Genomic DNA, 16,728 nt, shown 5'->3' with positions numbered 1-16,728 from the left:
GAAAGAAATAATCAACGCATTTTCATATATACGTACTACGTAGTATACGAGGTGTGGCTATTAAATAACGGGACTGGGCATCTGGTAGGAAGTGTACCTCGCGGAGCGGGTTTTAGTGACCATGAACCTTCCACGACGAGCCCCGACAAGCCGCGTTTTGCTGTCACTCGTTGTCTATCTGCTGGAGTCCGTTGCAGGGAGGGGTATAGAGTCGTGTTGCCGGAATCATGGCGATTGCCAAAGTGGAGCAGCGGATGAACCTGAAATTTCTAGCGAAACTGAACAAATCTCCGAGCGAGTGCTTGAAGCTGGTGCAAGAGGTGTACGATGATAATGCGATGTCACGTATGCGAGTGTTTGAGTGGCATAAACGGTTTACCGAGGGATGGGAAAACGTTGAAGACGACGAAAGACCGGGTCGGCCCGTCACAGCAACAACGGAAGAAGTCGTTGAGAAAATTAATGCAATTGTTCGCAACGATCGCAGACTAAGCATACCGATGATAGCAGAAATGGTGAATGTTGACAAACAACCCGTACGACAAATTTTGCACGAACAGTTGAACATGCGCAAGATCCGCGCCAAACTCGCAGACCTGTAAAGTACTTAATTACAAGTAATTGAATTACTGTAATTAAGTAGTAAGTGAAAAAAAATAGCATAGGCTCTTTGGCTGCACGTTGAACATATGTTTATAAGTCCCAAACGCCGCCACACCAGCATTGGACAGCTGTTTCGGCCTTATTGGGCCTTCATCAGCAATGCGTAGGTGGGCGACGTTTGAGCGAGTGGCGTCGGAAGGTCACGTGGAACATGATGTCCTCCCGTTAGGGTGAGAAACTCACCTCTGAAAGCCCTGTGCGAAGCCAGTAAAGTATTAAGTGAAAAAAAATAGCATAGGCTCTTTGGCTGCACGTTGAACATATGTTTATAAGTCCCAAACGCCGCCACACCAGCATTGGACAGCTGTTTCGGCCTTATTGGGCCTTCATCAGCAATGCGTAGGTGGGCGACGTTTGAGCGAGTGGCGTCGGAAGGTCACGTGGAACGTGATGTCCTCCCGCCAGGGTGAGAAACTCACCTCTGAAAGCCCTGTGCGAAGCCAGTAAAGTATTAAGTGAAAAAAAATAGCATAGGCTCTTTGACTGCACGTTGAACATATGTTTATAAGTCCCAAACGCCGCCACACCAGCATTGGACAGCTGTTTCGGCCTTATTGGGCCTTCATCAGCAATGCGTAGGTGGGCGACGTTTGAGCGAGTGGCGTCGGAAGGTCACGTGGAACGTGATGTACTCCCGTCAGGGTGAGAAACTCACCTCTGAAAGCCCTGTGCGAAGCCAGTAAATTATTAAGTGAAAAAAAATAGCATAGGCTCTTTGGCTGCACGTTGAACATATGTTTATAAGTCCCAAACGCCGCCACACCAGCATTGGACAGCTGTTTCGGCCTTATTGGGCCTTCATCAGCAATGCGTAGGTGGGCGACGTTTGAGCGAGTGGCGTCGGAAGGTCACGTGGAACGTGATGTCCTCCCGTCAGGGTGAGAAACTCACCTCTGAAAGCCCTGTGCGAAGCCAGTAAATTATTAAGTGAAAAAAAAATAGCATAGGCTCTCTGGCTGCACGTTGAACATATGTTTATAAGTCCCAAACGCCGCCACACCAGCATTGGACAGCTGTTTCGGCCTTATTGGGCCTTCATCAGCAATGCGTAGGTGGGCGACGTTTGAGCGAGTGGCGTCGGAAGGTCACGTGGAACGTGATGTCCTCCCGTCAGGGTGAGAAACTCACCTCTGAAAGCACTGTGCGAAGCAAGTAAAGTATTAAGTGAAAAAAAAAATAGCATAGGCTCTTTGGCTGCACGTTGAACATATGTTTATAAGTCCCAAACGCCGCCACACCAGCATTGGACAGCTGTTTCGGCCTTATTGGGCCTTCATCAGCAATGCGTAGGTGGGCGACGTTTGAGCGAGTGGCGTCGGAAGGTCACGTGGAACGTGATGTCCTCCAGTCAGGGTGAGAAGCTCACCTCTGAAAGCCCTGTGCGAAGCCAGTAAAGTATTAAGTGAAAAAAAAATAGCATAGGCTCTTTGGCTGCACGTTGAACATATGTTTATAAGTCCCAAACGCCGCCACACCAGCATTGGACAGCTGTTTCGGCCTTATTGGGCTGATGATCAGCAATGCGTAGGTGGGCGACGTTTGAGCGAGTGGCGTCGGAAGGTCACGTGGAACGTGATGTCCTCCCGTCAGGGTGAGAAACTCACCTCTGAAAGCACTATGCGAAGCCAGTAAAGTATTAAGTGAAAAAAAAATAGCATAGGCTCTTTGGCTGCACGTTGAACATATGTTTATAAGTCCCAAACGCCGCCACACCAGCATTGGACAGCTGTTTCGGCCTTATTGGGCCTTCATCAGCAATGCGTAGGTGGGCGACGTTTGAGCGAGTGGCGTCGGAAGGTCACGTGGAACGTGATGTCCTCCCGCCAGGGTGAGAAACTCACCTCTGAAAGCCCTGTGCGAAGCCAGTAAAGTATTAAGTGAAAAAAAAAATAGCATAGGCTCTTTGGCTGCACGTTGAACATATGTTTATAAGTCCCAAACGCCGCCACACCAGCATTGGACAGCTGCTTCGGCCTTATTGGGCCTTCATCAGCAATGCGTAGGTGGGCGACGTTTGAGCGAGTGGCGTCTGAAGGTCACGTGGAACGTGGCTTCGCACAGGGCTTTCAGAGGTGAGTTTCTCACCCTGACGGAAGGACATCACGTTCCACGTGACCTTCCGACGCCACTCGCTCAAACGTCGCCCACCTACGCATTGCTGATGAAGGCCCAATAAGGCCGAAACAGCTGTCCAATGCTGGTGTGGCGGCGTTTGGGACTTATAAACATATGTTCAACGTGCAGCCAAAGAGCCTATGCTATTTTTTTTTTCACTTAATACTTTACTGGCTTCGCACAGGGCTTTCAGAGGTGAGTTTCTCACCCTGACGGGAGGACATCACGTTCCACGTGACCTTCCGACGCCACTCGCTCAAACGTCGCCCACCTACGCATTGCTGATGAAGGCCCAATAAGGCCGAAACAGCTGTCCAATGCTGGTGTGGCGGCGTTTGGGACTTATAAACACATGTAATTAAGTAGGTTTTATGTAATTGTAACTGTAATTAAATTAACGCGTAACGCATTTTGAATTACTTTTGGAATTACTTTGAACGCTATCTGGGAAGCCCAATGTTTAAAGTTTGGGTCAGTTCCAGACCGTTTTTTTCTTTTTTCACAGTGATTACCCAAAGACTCGATTCAGATCGGTACATTTTTCCGTACAGATTTTTTACATTTAAATGTGGAAGGAGAAAAACTCTTGCGCTATGGGAAAAAGAGTACGAATTGTGGGTATCGACCCGCACTTCAGAGTCGTTAGAGTACTTGAAAGATCTTCCTTTTGTGCTCGAGGTGTTCATGAAGTACAATGTTTGGCTGCCCAGCAGTGCACCAGTGGAGCGTCTGTTTTCGGTTGGTGGTCTTGTTATGACAAGGAGACGTGGCAGCCTTACAGACAAGAACTTTGAGAATCTTGAAAGCCATTGGGCGTTAGAAGCTGCACTCACGATCTGCACTTTGTTCACATACCTGAAGAAAGAAACCCTTTTGACTGTGGTGTTCGGTGTTTCTTTAACACGGCAAGAGACCTGTCCTTGTGTAGGACTTCTCTAACTTGTTTTTCTACCAAAAGCACAACTACCACCATCTTTCAGAACATGTGCAATAAACGTGTACATCAAATCTTGCAGTTTGCACGTCGTTTGCCCGTTGCAGTCAACTTTGTGAATGTAATTCAGTGTAATGCAATCACTTTTTTCAGTAATTGTAATCGTAATTGAATTACTATAGAAAATGAGTAATTGTAACTGTAATTTAATTACTTTTGTGAACATGTAATTGTAATCGTAATTCAATTACTTCGGAAAAGTAATTTTTACAGGTCTGAAAACTCGTCCCTAGAAACCTCAATGCTCCAGCTCACAACGCTCTGTCGGTGAAGCAGTTTCTGGCCGATAAGAAGATCCCTGTGCTGGGCCACCCTCCTCACTCGCCGGATAGCTCCGTGTGACTTTTTCCTGCTCCGGAAGGTGAAATCCGCATTGAAGGGAACACATTTCCAATCTGTGGACGACCTGAAGGCCAGAACGGCAACGCTAGTGAAGGGGCTAGCACATGATGATTTCCAGCATTGTTTCCAACAACGGTATACTCGTGCCGGACGTTGTATAGATATGGGAGGGGAGTATGTTGAAGGGGACACCAATTGAGTTCGAATATTTTTGTAATAAACACTTTTTCGCTCCGGTCCCGTTATTTAATAGCCACACCTCGTAAGTCTGATCACTCACTGTGTCTAGACAAAGCATATGCCTGACTGTGCGATGCACTAACGGGCCACAGGGAGCTTTACATTTTGTTAGCCACCTCACATCTTCTATTTTCTCAGAGGAGATAACACATGACACTCCTGTTTTCCATGCAGGTCGCGACATATACCCCCTTCCTCTTCACGATACGTTCGGAATCTGTATCTCTTAGAGTTCCTCCTAAATTTCTAAAATGAAACATGTAATTAATAGTAAGCAAACCATCACTCATACCTTCGAACATCAGAAGCACCACCACGTGCAGTCCGGCGTTTCACCGTCCGTTTCTTGTGAAAACTCTTCCGGGAAATCGACAATGTGTTGTGCAGGGACCACTGTCATCGCATTGTCTTAGAAAGCGCACTAAAACACACGCAAATACTGCACAGAAGTTACACGATCCTTGCTACGGCAGCCGAAGACAAAACGAACTCATCGCAACGCATCCAACTCCCAACTGTCACTCTCGCCAGTCCTCCTTAGGTACCCGCGGACGCGGCTGTAGAGTACGTACCACTGCGCCCATACACCATGTTGCAAGCCCATTGGCCGAGACTGTGCGCGCGCTCCGATTGGTCGAGAATCTTTTGAAATCGCATTTTGTACGCGCGCAGGTATGTGCAGCGTCTCGGCCGTTTCAGCATAGTTTCGAAATAGCACGGCCGGCATGCGTCCTCCTGTGTTCGGTGGTGTCAATCGACAGAACAGTTTTCAGAAATATACGATGAACAATGAAATTCACTGAAAAGGTTAGCCAGCTGTAGAACTCGAACCCACATCTTCTGGATTACCGGTCTAGGGTTCTACCAATTGAGCTAAGCTAACACGCTTTCCCAGCGACTTTCAGGGTGCGTCATCTGAAGGGACAAACCAGTCACTCTCTCTCACTCATCCTCCTTTCACTCTTACATTTTTGCTCACTCATACACACATTCATACGACAGGGATCGACGCAAGCGGCAACTGTTGAACATGAGAGAACTGATGTTCTGAGGCTGGAACAACATAGAAGAATAGAACAACATAGAACTTGTATGTATTTCTCCCTTCTATGTTGTTCCAGCCTCAGAACATCAGTTCTCTCATGTTCAGAAATATGTTCACGAGTTTATTCGTCCGTCATTGTGAGTCTACGCGTGTTGTGCTGTTTCTGAACATAACAATTATCCCACGAACAATCTACCAACTGCGGTACCGGAATGCCTCATGAGTTGGAGTGCGAAGAACAAGTTCGGGCGCCGTTAGATTTCGAGGACTGTCAACAAAGACATGATTACGTGCCACACAAGCGCTTTTCTCTCGCTATAATGGGTGCACCGCAAGCAGCGAAGGAAGATGCTCATCATGAAATGGTACGCACTCATGAGACTGGCTCGGTATTAGGAGTTGAACGGTGTGTTCGTTCTGCTTCATGTTCGAACTTTGTCCCAGTGTGTCAGCAACGCAGTAGGCTTTGTACGCACAGTGCACCCATGTATCAGATCTTTGAATCAGTGCTCTGTATCCAATAAATCTTTATTTTACCCAAAAATCGCTTTAGTTATTTCGAATACCGAATAACGGCGGCAGGCCTGAAATCCAGTAGAAGTCGATGGTAGCCCGGACCGGTCGAAAGGCCAGCCAGACAATGAGACTCCTGATTGGCCGACTGGTTGTGCATAATATCAGCCACGTCGCAATTTCATTGGTCGTGTGCCCAGTGTTGCGTGAACTATCTCAAACCATGGGCTCTATGGGGAGCTGTTGGAGCCTGCTCTCGCCTCTCACCCTCTCTGCTCTCGCGTCTCGCCGTTTGAATTTGTAGTCGCCGGGGCGCCTTCATGGGTCTGCATTGTCAGCCTCTGCATGGTAAGTTTGGATGTCCTAAAAGTGCACTTGCCTGCTCCGTACGAGGCACGGCCACGTGATATGCTATCGGCATGATGTCGGGGAATGAACGGGGTGAAATCCTACGATATTGCTTTTTTTTAACGTCTACCACGTGATCACGAATCGGGTGACTATCAGAGATTTTTCGGGGAGCGACCTCACAATTTTTACCTTTCGCATTTTTCCTTTCTCTTGGTGCTGCGATACTATCGGCATAGCCTCGGGTTCCTACATTCGATACCGGCCTTTGCAGAACCAGTAGCCCCGTTGCCTTCCCAACCTTTTCCCGGTCCTCTGTGCTGCTTGGGATACCACTTGGAAAGATGTCATCCTTTTTCATTGAGAAAGCGGTGGCATTACTGTCCAAAAACATCACTGAAATCAAACGTATACGATCTCGTGATCTGCTCATAAAATGCACAAATGCCAAAGATTGTGAACACATCCTCAACACACATGAGATGATGGGAAAAAAAGATTTCAGCTTCTCAACACAAAACGCTCAACACTTGCAAGGGCGTCATCTCAGCTTCAGAGCTGATTGACGTACCTTTGGAAGAGGTCCTTGAAAACTTGAAAGATCAGGACGTCATAGATGTCCGCAAAAATAAGATCCGTAAGAGTGGTGAATATATCAGAACGAGGAACATCGTACTCACCTTTGATAAACCCACGTTACCTGACAAGTTAAAAGTTGGATATCTTTTGGCGGATGTGCGGCCATATATTCCAAATCCCTTGCGCTGTTTTCACTGCAATCGATACGAACATGCTGCTGACGCATGCCGGGAAATTCCGTGTTGTGTAAGATGTGGTGAGGCAGGCCACGACACAAAGGAGTGCAAGGGGGCCGACCGCTGCGTCAATTGCTCTGGTGAGCACACATCATATTCACGAGCTTGTCCCAAGTGTAAATATGAGAAGGAGATTCTACATGCTAAGGTTACTCAAAACCTCAGCTATCCGGAGGCAAGAAAAAAGGTATCACCATATTTCTTTGAAAAATCTTTTGCAGCGACAGTCAAAGGAAAGTCACAAATAGTCACGAAACACACACAGAATGAAACACACATAAGCCCAGAGGAAAACATGGGAGTGGAAGATCCGCCCCCCACTCAACTCACTTCTGTGGCGTCACTGTCATCGACGCCACTCCTGTCATCGCCACCCATGGAAATGACTTCTATGGAGCGCGATAACGACGCAAGCTCGCAAGGCTCATTCACGAGCGCGAGCTCCCAGTCCAAAAGACAGACAACACGTAGTCTATCGGAGAGTGGCTTACTCCCCAATATATCGGCTAAGGAACTAGCGGCTGCTCGGAAGAAAACCCCGAGACAGCCCATAATGCCCCAAAGAAAAAGTAATGAAACTTTGCTTGAACAGTACACATCTTTCTGATTTTCTTCATTATGGCTATCATACAGTGGAATTGTCGAGGACTTTTCAAGAATCTCGATGACGTCGACGATCTTTCAGACAGGTATGATGCATTTTGTGTTGCGTTACAAGAAACGTACCTGAATTAGAGCACTGCACGGGCTCGGGCTTACCCGAAAGCCCGGGCCGGGCTTTGCGTTTTTTATGCGGGCCTGGGCCGGGCTAGGGTTTCAGCCACCGGGCCCGGGCCGGGTACGGGCTTGACAACGCCGACCATGGTCGGACATGTACGCGAACATATTTGGCGAGACTGGACAGCTGAATTTTAATGTCTTTTTTTTTTTCATTGGGTGTGGTGTATCATGGTATTCTCATCTGAGAACTATCACTTTTTTAAATGTGATCATGCTTATTTCGTGTAATGGGTCTGGATTTCACACGTGCACTCACACATATTTGGGGACGTTTGGTGTGGCGGGCGCGCAGAGCAAGCCCGGCACGATGGTCAGTTAAGTTAGGTGTTGGGACATTATTCGTTCCCGTGAGAGTCCAGTACGAGGGTCCGTTGGGTTACGTGTTCTGACAGATTTCATTCGCGTGAGAGTCCAGCGCGAGGGTCAGTTAGGTTACGTGTTCTGACATATTTCGTTCGCGTAGGAGTTCGAGACTGGGGAATAACACCGGTGCATGCGCAATACACGAGCTGAATAACTTGGAGCGCCGCCAGAGGGGAACGTCGCTGCGGCTCCGGGAATCATGGGACATAAGTTTTTTCGCTCGCGAGGGTGATGTCTGCCATGCCGGGCGCTGACACCTGACACGACTGACACCGACACACTGACGAGGCGGGTACGTCTGCCAGTTCCTTGTCATAAATTCTCTTCCGCACAGTTAGCAGCACCGTATAGTTCATTTACTATCGTTAACGCTTACTCTCCTACACTACATAGGTGTTGTTTACGTGCGTCACTGCTCAAGACATCAGGCGTTTATAAACGTGATCAATGTATGCAGGTAAGGCTCTTTCTCTAAATGTTTTCTTATATTACTTCGCAGATGCTCCTTGCTATAGGAGCCTTCAAGGCCATGTATCGAATCTACTGAAAAGTGAAATGCATTGGACGCCAACGTTATTTGGTGACATACCCCTTGACGTGATGGATCGTGACATGGGCTTTTTATGTGTGATTAACTTCGTGGAGAAGTCCACGTGTGCTGAAACGCCTGATAGCATTTCGTAGTAATACTGGCAGTGGATATTAAGCGTTGTCACTGTGCACGATATCACAAAAGGTGCAGACTAACAATGATATTGTAGAAACCGAAACTGGCCGCCCCGTCAATTTTTTTTTACATCAAATTTTCACTCTCGCTGCGTTTGGTCACGGAAACAACTGACAGTCGGGTTTGTTGTCGACAGAGTCTCGACGACTGAATCACAAACAGCGGTTGGTCGACGAATCTGTTTCTTTGTATGGCCTGATACCACAAAGGTGTACAAATGTAATACAAGCAAATGCCACGATATGCAGGAGCCGAGAGAAAGAGGGACCGGTTCTGATTCGTTTATGCTACCATCCCCTGCCTTACTGAGTATAGTGCGAGTTTTAAACACGTTTACGTGGACTCGTGTCCTTCAGGATTGAAACGTGAAAATGTGATATAAAGCAGGGTTTTGTGTGCATTCATGTTTCCAGGTTCACGATGCAATTTGAGGTGCCAAAAGGGCCCTGGACAAAACAGTTGGGCAACTTCCCTTCTGCCTTCAATGAAGCGAAAATTTTGTTTCACCAAGAGCAGGCTGGTGCATCCAAGCATGGCAAGGAGGGATGCAGGATGTACAAAAGTGACAAGGTGACAAATGTGCTTCTTCATTATGGCCAGGACTTCGTTCTTGTAAAGGCGACAGTGGAGTCATCTTTTACACTGCGAAAACTGAGGCGAACAGTTACGAGAATTGGCGATGATGGAAACGTGACAGGAGGCTACTGCATATGCCCCGCAGGAACAGATGGTACGTGTAAGCATGTATGTGCACTGCTGTGGTTCCTACTTGATGTGATGAGGCAGGGCCTGAAGTATGTGCCAGATGTGGCATCCTGCACTGAAAAGCCACGAAAGTGGGGGGTTCCAACCGCACGTGCCATAAAGCAGTCTGCTCCAGTGGAACGTTTCGAGGAACTAGTGTTTGTGAAGCACGTGCCACTAAAGCCTTCAAACAACCAGAACTATAGTAGACACACATCTGTAAGTGCCACTATTTCATCCGCAGCATTGCACACCCTCCACAGGGACCTTATGGAGCATTCCCTCTCTCCGATGCTTGCTGCAGTTTTGGAAGAGACTAACATGCAACCAGTACCACGACGTAAACAGCCTGATACAGACACTAATGAACCGGATGAGCCACCAGTGAGGCTACCTGTTGCTGCTCTCTGGACTGGAGCAACAAGAACAACGTGTTCAACGTGTTCAAGTCTCGAAGCTCTCTGTGGCACAGTGAAAGGCATGGCAGAATCACTGCCTCAAGGTTTGGTGACATTGTGAGGCGGAAGTCTGCAGCAACGGAAAAATTTGCATGTGATGTACTAGCAGGTTCTGGGGGACGCCCCACGGCTTGCATGGCTACTGGGAGCAAAAATGAAAAAGCAGCATTACAGAGGTACACTGAGAAAACTGGGAACTGCGTGTACAGTGTTGGTCTCTACGTAAGTCCAGGTGTTCCCTTCCTGGGTGCCTCCCCTGATGGACTGGTGTTTGACAAGACTACAAATGAGTTTGGTCTAATTGAGGTAAAGATTTTAGCAAAAGCTATGCACCTGCAGGTGGAGAACATTCCTGACGCCATAGAACACGCACCATATCTCAGAAATGGGAAACTAAAGGAGACGCATAAGTACTTTCATCAAGTGCAAGGGCAGCTTGCCATTACTGGGTTGAAGTGGTGCGACTTCGTTGTGGACAACGGACACGACTGCAAAGTGCAAAGGATAGACTTTGATGAACGAATGTGGACATTTGAAATGTTGCCACGACTGGCCGCATTTTTTTATGCACACGCAGAGAATGCCCCTGCTTCTCACTCTCAGCTCCAACACCATAGGCTATAGATAGAGCTCAAAGTTTTATGTTTAGATCATATTCTCCCTCATTTTTAGCCCCCCAGTAGACAGACGCAGTTATCGGGAAAAAGCTTTAACCCAATATTTACCCTCCGACTGTCTGTAAAAACCTAAAAGTTCCAATTTTGTGCAACGAAATCAAGCAGTAAGCACAAAACTTCTGGTGCAGGTATATAGTCTGAACAGACCTCAACCTTTATATATATTCAGGAGCACCTTTGCTTCAAGATGTGTGCAATAGAGTCGTATAAGGCCCATTTTTTACCCCTAACCTTCACGCTGTGTAAGTTTTTTTTAAACGCAGGTTACAGTAATCTGACCATGCAAATACGAAGCCTATTATTTACACCCCAAGTTTGAAAACTGTACCTCCTGGAAACTTCTGACCCTAGCTGTTAATATACCTAGACATGGCCCGGCAGACCATGACATTTATTTTTTCCCAACATGTAGCCTTGGAACACACAACTTTATTTACAGTTCAAGTGAGACATCCCGCATGTTGTTTTGCTTCATCTTTAACAGGAAGGATTACTCAAGAGCGTCATGCATGCATTTCACAAAAGAGCATTTATTTACATATTAACAGTACGTTCACATGACTTCCTTACTGCTGTCAGTTGCTTTTCAACAGCATAACAGTGCACCGAGAAGTGTTACTGTGTAGGTGTGTAAATGACACTCAGAAGGAGGTACGTCCTCCTTAAGGAAATAAAGCAGTACCCCTTGCTTTGTGATCATATGATGACTATTTCAGACTATGTCAAACATCTTCCAGGCTGATCACAACGACTCTATACAAACGTGTTGGCAGCTTGCATTATATCTAGACCCGGGTTTGGAAAAAAATAAAACTGTGAAGCTTCAGGGTCTAACTGAACCTCTGTATGCAAGGAGATAAGTCGAAAAATCCCAAACCGAGAAAAGAGGCCTGATCTGATTGTCCGTCCCATTGACAAACATGCATTTCCCGTTTCTTACCCTCCTGTAGCAGGCCATTAGATTGCAATACGGTCCTAAATTTTCTTTGGCAGGTACATATACTGGTATGTAGATGTAATTGCAGCAAAAATTGCAAAAGGGGGATAAATCGACTTATCCCCTTATTGCATACAGAGGTTCAATTATATCTAGCCATGTATTGTGGGTGGATAACCCTGAAGTGCACCTAGTTCGCTGCTACCGTGTCACCAGTGGCTCGTTTGTGAAATTGCATAGTAGCGTGCACACCTTCCATACCCTGTTAAGTTTCTGCGCCATGGAATTGGGAAAGACATATCTAAGTATCCTAAATCTCTTTACTTCTCGAATCACGCGCTCAACATGAATTCTAAGGTGCGCAATTTTCCTTGTTTCTGTGAGTTCTTCAGAAGACAGCTGTTCCCTTCCACCCAAGAACGGAGGGATGTTCAAGTCCACACCAATATTTTCGAGGTCATCCTTTATGAGAAAGCCCCTATCGGCCATTACAGAGTCACCCTTGTCCAGCACGCTGTAGCGGCCGCTATTCCTGGTGATAGCTTTGTCTGACAGCCTGCCGGGAGCCAAATCTGACACGAACGTTATCATTCCGCCTCAAGCCTTTAGCTGTGTTGTGATTTTTGTAGCTGGAGTATGTGTCGCTCTGCGTTCTGAAGTGGCTTGTTGTCTCTATAAAGAGCTCGGTGCAATCTAAAATTACTCTGGTGGTTGGATACAATTTAGCAAAAGCTTCTGGCATGAAACGGTCTACTGTTAAGCGACTGGGCCAAACTGGCACTTGCTCCAGATAACTCGCTAAGAACTGCACCCAGAAAGTGCACATCTTGCTCACCGTGCTCGGGGATAATCCGTACCTGTATGCTAAATCTTTCTCAAGCAGGCCAACGCGAAGTCTCCTTAGGATTAGGACTAGCTGTTGTGGCAGGGTTAACGTAGTCGGTCGCTCACATTCCTTCTTGGCTGCACCTTTCTCAACAAATCGAACAAAAATGAGGAATCTATCAGGACTCGAAAAGCCTGTGTAAAATTTCAACATCTTCTCATCGGCCAGCATCGCATCAAAGGAAGGGGCCTTTGCTGTGTGACATTTCAGTAGGTCAGTTTGTTGAGAAGCCACCTTTGCTTCCAGGACACAAATTTTACTCTCAAGCACAGATGTGGCTGCCTTCATCTTGGTAATCTCAGCTTGCAAAACCTCATTCGCTGCGATGGCCTCCTCCATACCCCGCCTATACTCTGCAATGGCTTCTTTTGCACATCCTTGCATACTGTACCCATGCTCATGGCAGTCTGCAAAGCAAAGCAATAGGCACTGGCATTTAAAATATTTTGCAGAAGAACATTGCACACTTTAATATGATCCGCCACCATAGTCTATTTTACACCGAACGGTGTGCATGACACCACTTGCACAATCTGAAAAACGCGGCATAGAAAACAGCAGTTGATATGTGCGTATGCTGATTGATTGACTGATGAGTTGTATGAACATCTGTACCGAAATCACAGTTGTGCTCGCCATACTTAGGGTAGCCACCAACTTGAAAAACTTGGAGAACGGGGAATTGTCAGGAAATTTTAACATGATTGGAAAATTCAGGAAATTGTAAAGTGTCAAATTGCTGATAAAAGTTACTGAAAATTACTTATTCTGACTCGCCACAGCGCCCCTACCTATGACACACATCGTTGTATGCACTTTTTCCATTGATCTTTCCTGTGGATGAGTGGAACGTCAACATCAAGAAGGTAAAACAGGACAAGGACAATGATTTTGCTAAGTAAGGCATGTCCCTGCTCATGGGAAGAGTCAGTGAGAGGGTAGGGGGAGGGCCAATGAGGGACCAAGCCAATGGGTTTTCTGAAGTGGAGGAACCGGGATAGGAAATATGTGCAGACCCCTTGGTTACTTCAATGGCGTATAGCTGACGCAGATATATTCAGCAAAATCGTGCTTTGTCTGCATTAAGTAAGTTGGTGAGCTTTGTGGGTGGCCTGAGATGTAAAATGACGGTACGTATGCTGTGATGGTCAGGAAGTATTGTTGAAATTGTCAGGGAGAAAAGTCAGCAGTAGGAATTAGCAGAAGCAGAAGCAGCATTTATGCAGTAGGAATTGGCAGGACCGTTCCGACCTTGCACTCTTTAAAAATGTTGCACAAGCAGTAGCGTACCGTGACTTAGTGGCAGCTCGTTGGTGGTCTGTTTCATTGGGGCTCGAGTCTGCTTGGTAAGTGAAGGTGACTCGCCAATGGTCAACATGGCTCCAACAGTGAGGTCATGGCAAGTGAGGTTTGTTTCTGCAGACTGGCATCCTGCAAGCGCTGGAGACATTGTTTGATTATCATTCAAAATACAATTCCACACCATTTCCAATTGTTTCCCCTTGTATAAAACCATTCAACCACTAACAATTGAGTAGTAGAAGCCTTGGTCAAGGTGTGATCTTGCATAATGCCACAGATAAATAACTGATATTTCGGAAAATATTGGAAATGCTAATTGTGGGAAATGTACAATATATCGCCTGCATGGGGCTGTTATTTTCATTATGTGATAAAGTTTTAGGTTAACAATGTTCATAGCAAATTAGAATAGCAGTGGAAGGTGAGATCCTTACCAGTGAGGTCACCATCGTCGAATGTAAGTTGCAAAGGGTTGTCTTCTCCACAGGAGATGTCCAGCCTACGAGCTTCTTTCTGGCCATTTCTGGTATCTTTGCATGAGGAACTCATCTTCGTGCTCTTATTCCTTGGCACAGCTGGAGGCGAGTAATGAACATGTAAAAAGTTGCCTTGTTCATATCCGCGAGCATACCATTCATTTCACGAGGAAATTCCTTCCATGGGAAAAACCGCGGGAGTTTGTCCATGTAAGCCTTCCTCCCCGACGCATTAAAATGGGTGCCGCAGATCCTACTGTGCTTAGTCGGCTGCCAAAGGGAAAACTTCCCACCCTGCCCTGTAAACAGAAGCAGCTAAATTTCGAAACATATGACAATTAGCAAGTGCGTAGTCAACAGGAAGTCACTCACCTTTTCGATTTACTCTCTTCACCCATATTAACTTGATCGCCCGATCACTGGGAAACATGTGCCAGGAGACATGCCTGTCCCAAGCCATGTTACTGTTGCAGCCAGGGACACAGCAACGTGTTCCTCCTTTACCACGACGTGTGTTCTCATTCGAGACAGCGTTGTCTGCTTGTGCTAAGGCTCAATGTCACAACGAACACTGTCACTGTGCACAGGAGAAGACGAAAACGAGCCGCCTCGGCGAGGTCACTTACCTTCCTCGAGCGCCTCTTCATTTCGTTCGCTGTCGCAATTCATGACGAACTCGCGTTGCAGGCAGTCATAAGTTTCTTGAAATACTCAGATGTAGTACCCCTTAATTCGTTACGAAGGAACAACACCATAACAACGATCATCAAAGCCGCCGGACAAGCGCGATCGCCATCTTGAATTGCTAAGAACGTAGCGTCCAGCGTGCACTGCGCGGATTCGCGCCGCAACATGGGATTTGCTCAGGTGGTCTATAGAGCGGAAATGAGTCTCTCTTCATCCGCAAGGTACTTGCATATCGCCCGCGCGCCACTGCGCGCATCCTCCAAGCAAGCAAGCACCAAGCACAAAGCTTGCCGGCAGAAAAACAGAGCCTGTAAAACACAGAGCGTACCTCCTCACTCTCCACCAATTAGCTGCGTCCTTTTCCTCGCTGCGTTGTGCTCTTTCAATGCATGCATTTGACGGGAGACCAGAGCAGAGACCAGAGCATAGCGCACGTCAAAAGAACCCCAGGTGGTCCAAATTATCCGCATTCCCCTGCGGCATGTGCAACATGTCACCACACTGCGCAGACAAACCTTACGTGTAACATCGCAGTACCACAGTACAATTTGTGCTTCTTAGTAAATCTAAATACGCCTCCGAGGCTCGAGAACACATAGAGCTGAGGCGGGCTGGGACCGGGCCTGAGCATGGAAACAGTCGGGTACTAGCTGGGCCTGGGCCGGCGGAGTCGGGCCCGGGCCGTGCCCGGGCTGGGTATCTGTAGAAGACGTCGGGCCCGGGCCGGGCGCGGGCCTGATAATTAGGCCCGTGCAGTGCTCTAACCTGAATCCCCAACAGACACACACGCTCAGGCGGTGGAACCTGTTCCGAAGATATCGTCTAGATGCAACACGTACATCTGGAGGTGTTGCAATCCTCACACGGAATTCCATTCCTACGAAGCACCTTCCACTGCAAACAGATCAGGAAGCAGTTGCTGTTCAGCTTTGTCTTCATGGGGTTTTAACACTTTGCTCTTTATATCTGCCCCCATCTGTGGTGGTAGGTCAAAAACAGCTGGAAGATTTACTTGATGAACTCCCATCGCCGTATCTCCTGCTTGGCGATTTCCATGCCCACAATTCTTTATGGGGCAGTCAAAAAGTCGACAGACGAGGGAAGATGATGGAAAGAATGTTGCTTACAAGTTCCATTTGCTTGCTCAACACAGGTGTGCCAGCCTACGTAAACAGTGCCACACAGTCATTTTCAGCAATTGACCTTTCCTTCTGCAGCCCATCTCTGTTCCAGGACATAGACTTAGCGGTAGAGGAGAACCCTCGAGGTAGTGATCACTTCCCTTTAGTCCTAAGGCTAAGCCAGACATCAAACACATGACTACACGACCACCACGGTGGAAACTATCCTTAGCAGACTGGAACCTCTTTCAAGAGAAAGCCACACTTTCATCGGGGTCTTTATTTGGTATGGACGTCAACCAGGCTCATGACTTTATTACAACCACAATCATAGAGGCATCTATTGAGCCCATTCCACAAACATCTGGTCGCATCCCCAAGCGCCCCAAGCCAAGGTGGACGAGCGACTGTGACAAAACACGAAAGGAACAAAACCGAGCATGGGGTATCTTTCGTAGGTACCCCGCTACACAGAATTTACTTACCTTTAAGAAA

General features: G+C 47.2%; 1 protein-coding gene and 1 pseudogene across 1 annotated transcript; one reads left to right on the top strand and one right to left on the bottom strand.

Moving 5' to 3' along the window:
• Positions 1-227: 227 nt before the first annotated feature.
• Positions 228-602, top strand: LOC135398595 (protein GVQW3-like). The gene has a single exon (XM_064629980.1). The coding sequence runs from the start codon at positions 228-230 to the stop codon at positions 600-602; it is 375 nt and encodes a 124-aa protein (XP_064486050.1).
• An 11,360-nt stretch (positions 603-11,962) lies between these two features.
• LOC135398593 (uncharacterized) lies at positions 11,963-15,214 on the bottom strand (annotated as a pseudogene).
• Between the last annotated feature and the right edge of the window lie 1,514 nt (positions 15,215-16,728).

Source organism: Ornithodoros turicata, chromosome 6 (genome assembly GCF_037126465.1).
Source record: "Ornithodoros turicata isolate Travis chromosome 6, ASM3712646v1, whole genome shotgun sequence".
NCBI classification, from domain to species: domain Eukaryota; kingdom Metazoa; phylum Arthropoda; class Arachnida; order Ixodida; family Argasidae; genus Ornithodoros; species Ornithodoros turicata.
The sequence above is the reverse complement of the archived record's forward strand: the minus strand, read 5'-3'. Positions and strand labels throughout refer to the sequence as shown.

Excerpts from the sequence above, each read along its gene's own strand:
- LOC135398595 (XM_064629980.1), top strand. The coding sequence starts at position 228 with ATGGCGATTGCCAAAGTGGAGCAGCGGATGAACCTGAAATTTCTAGCG.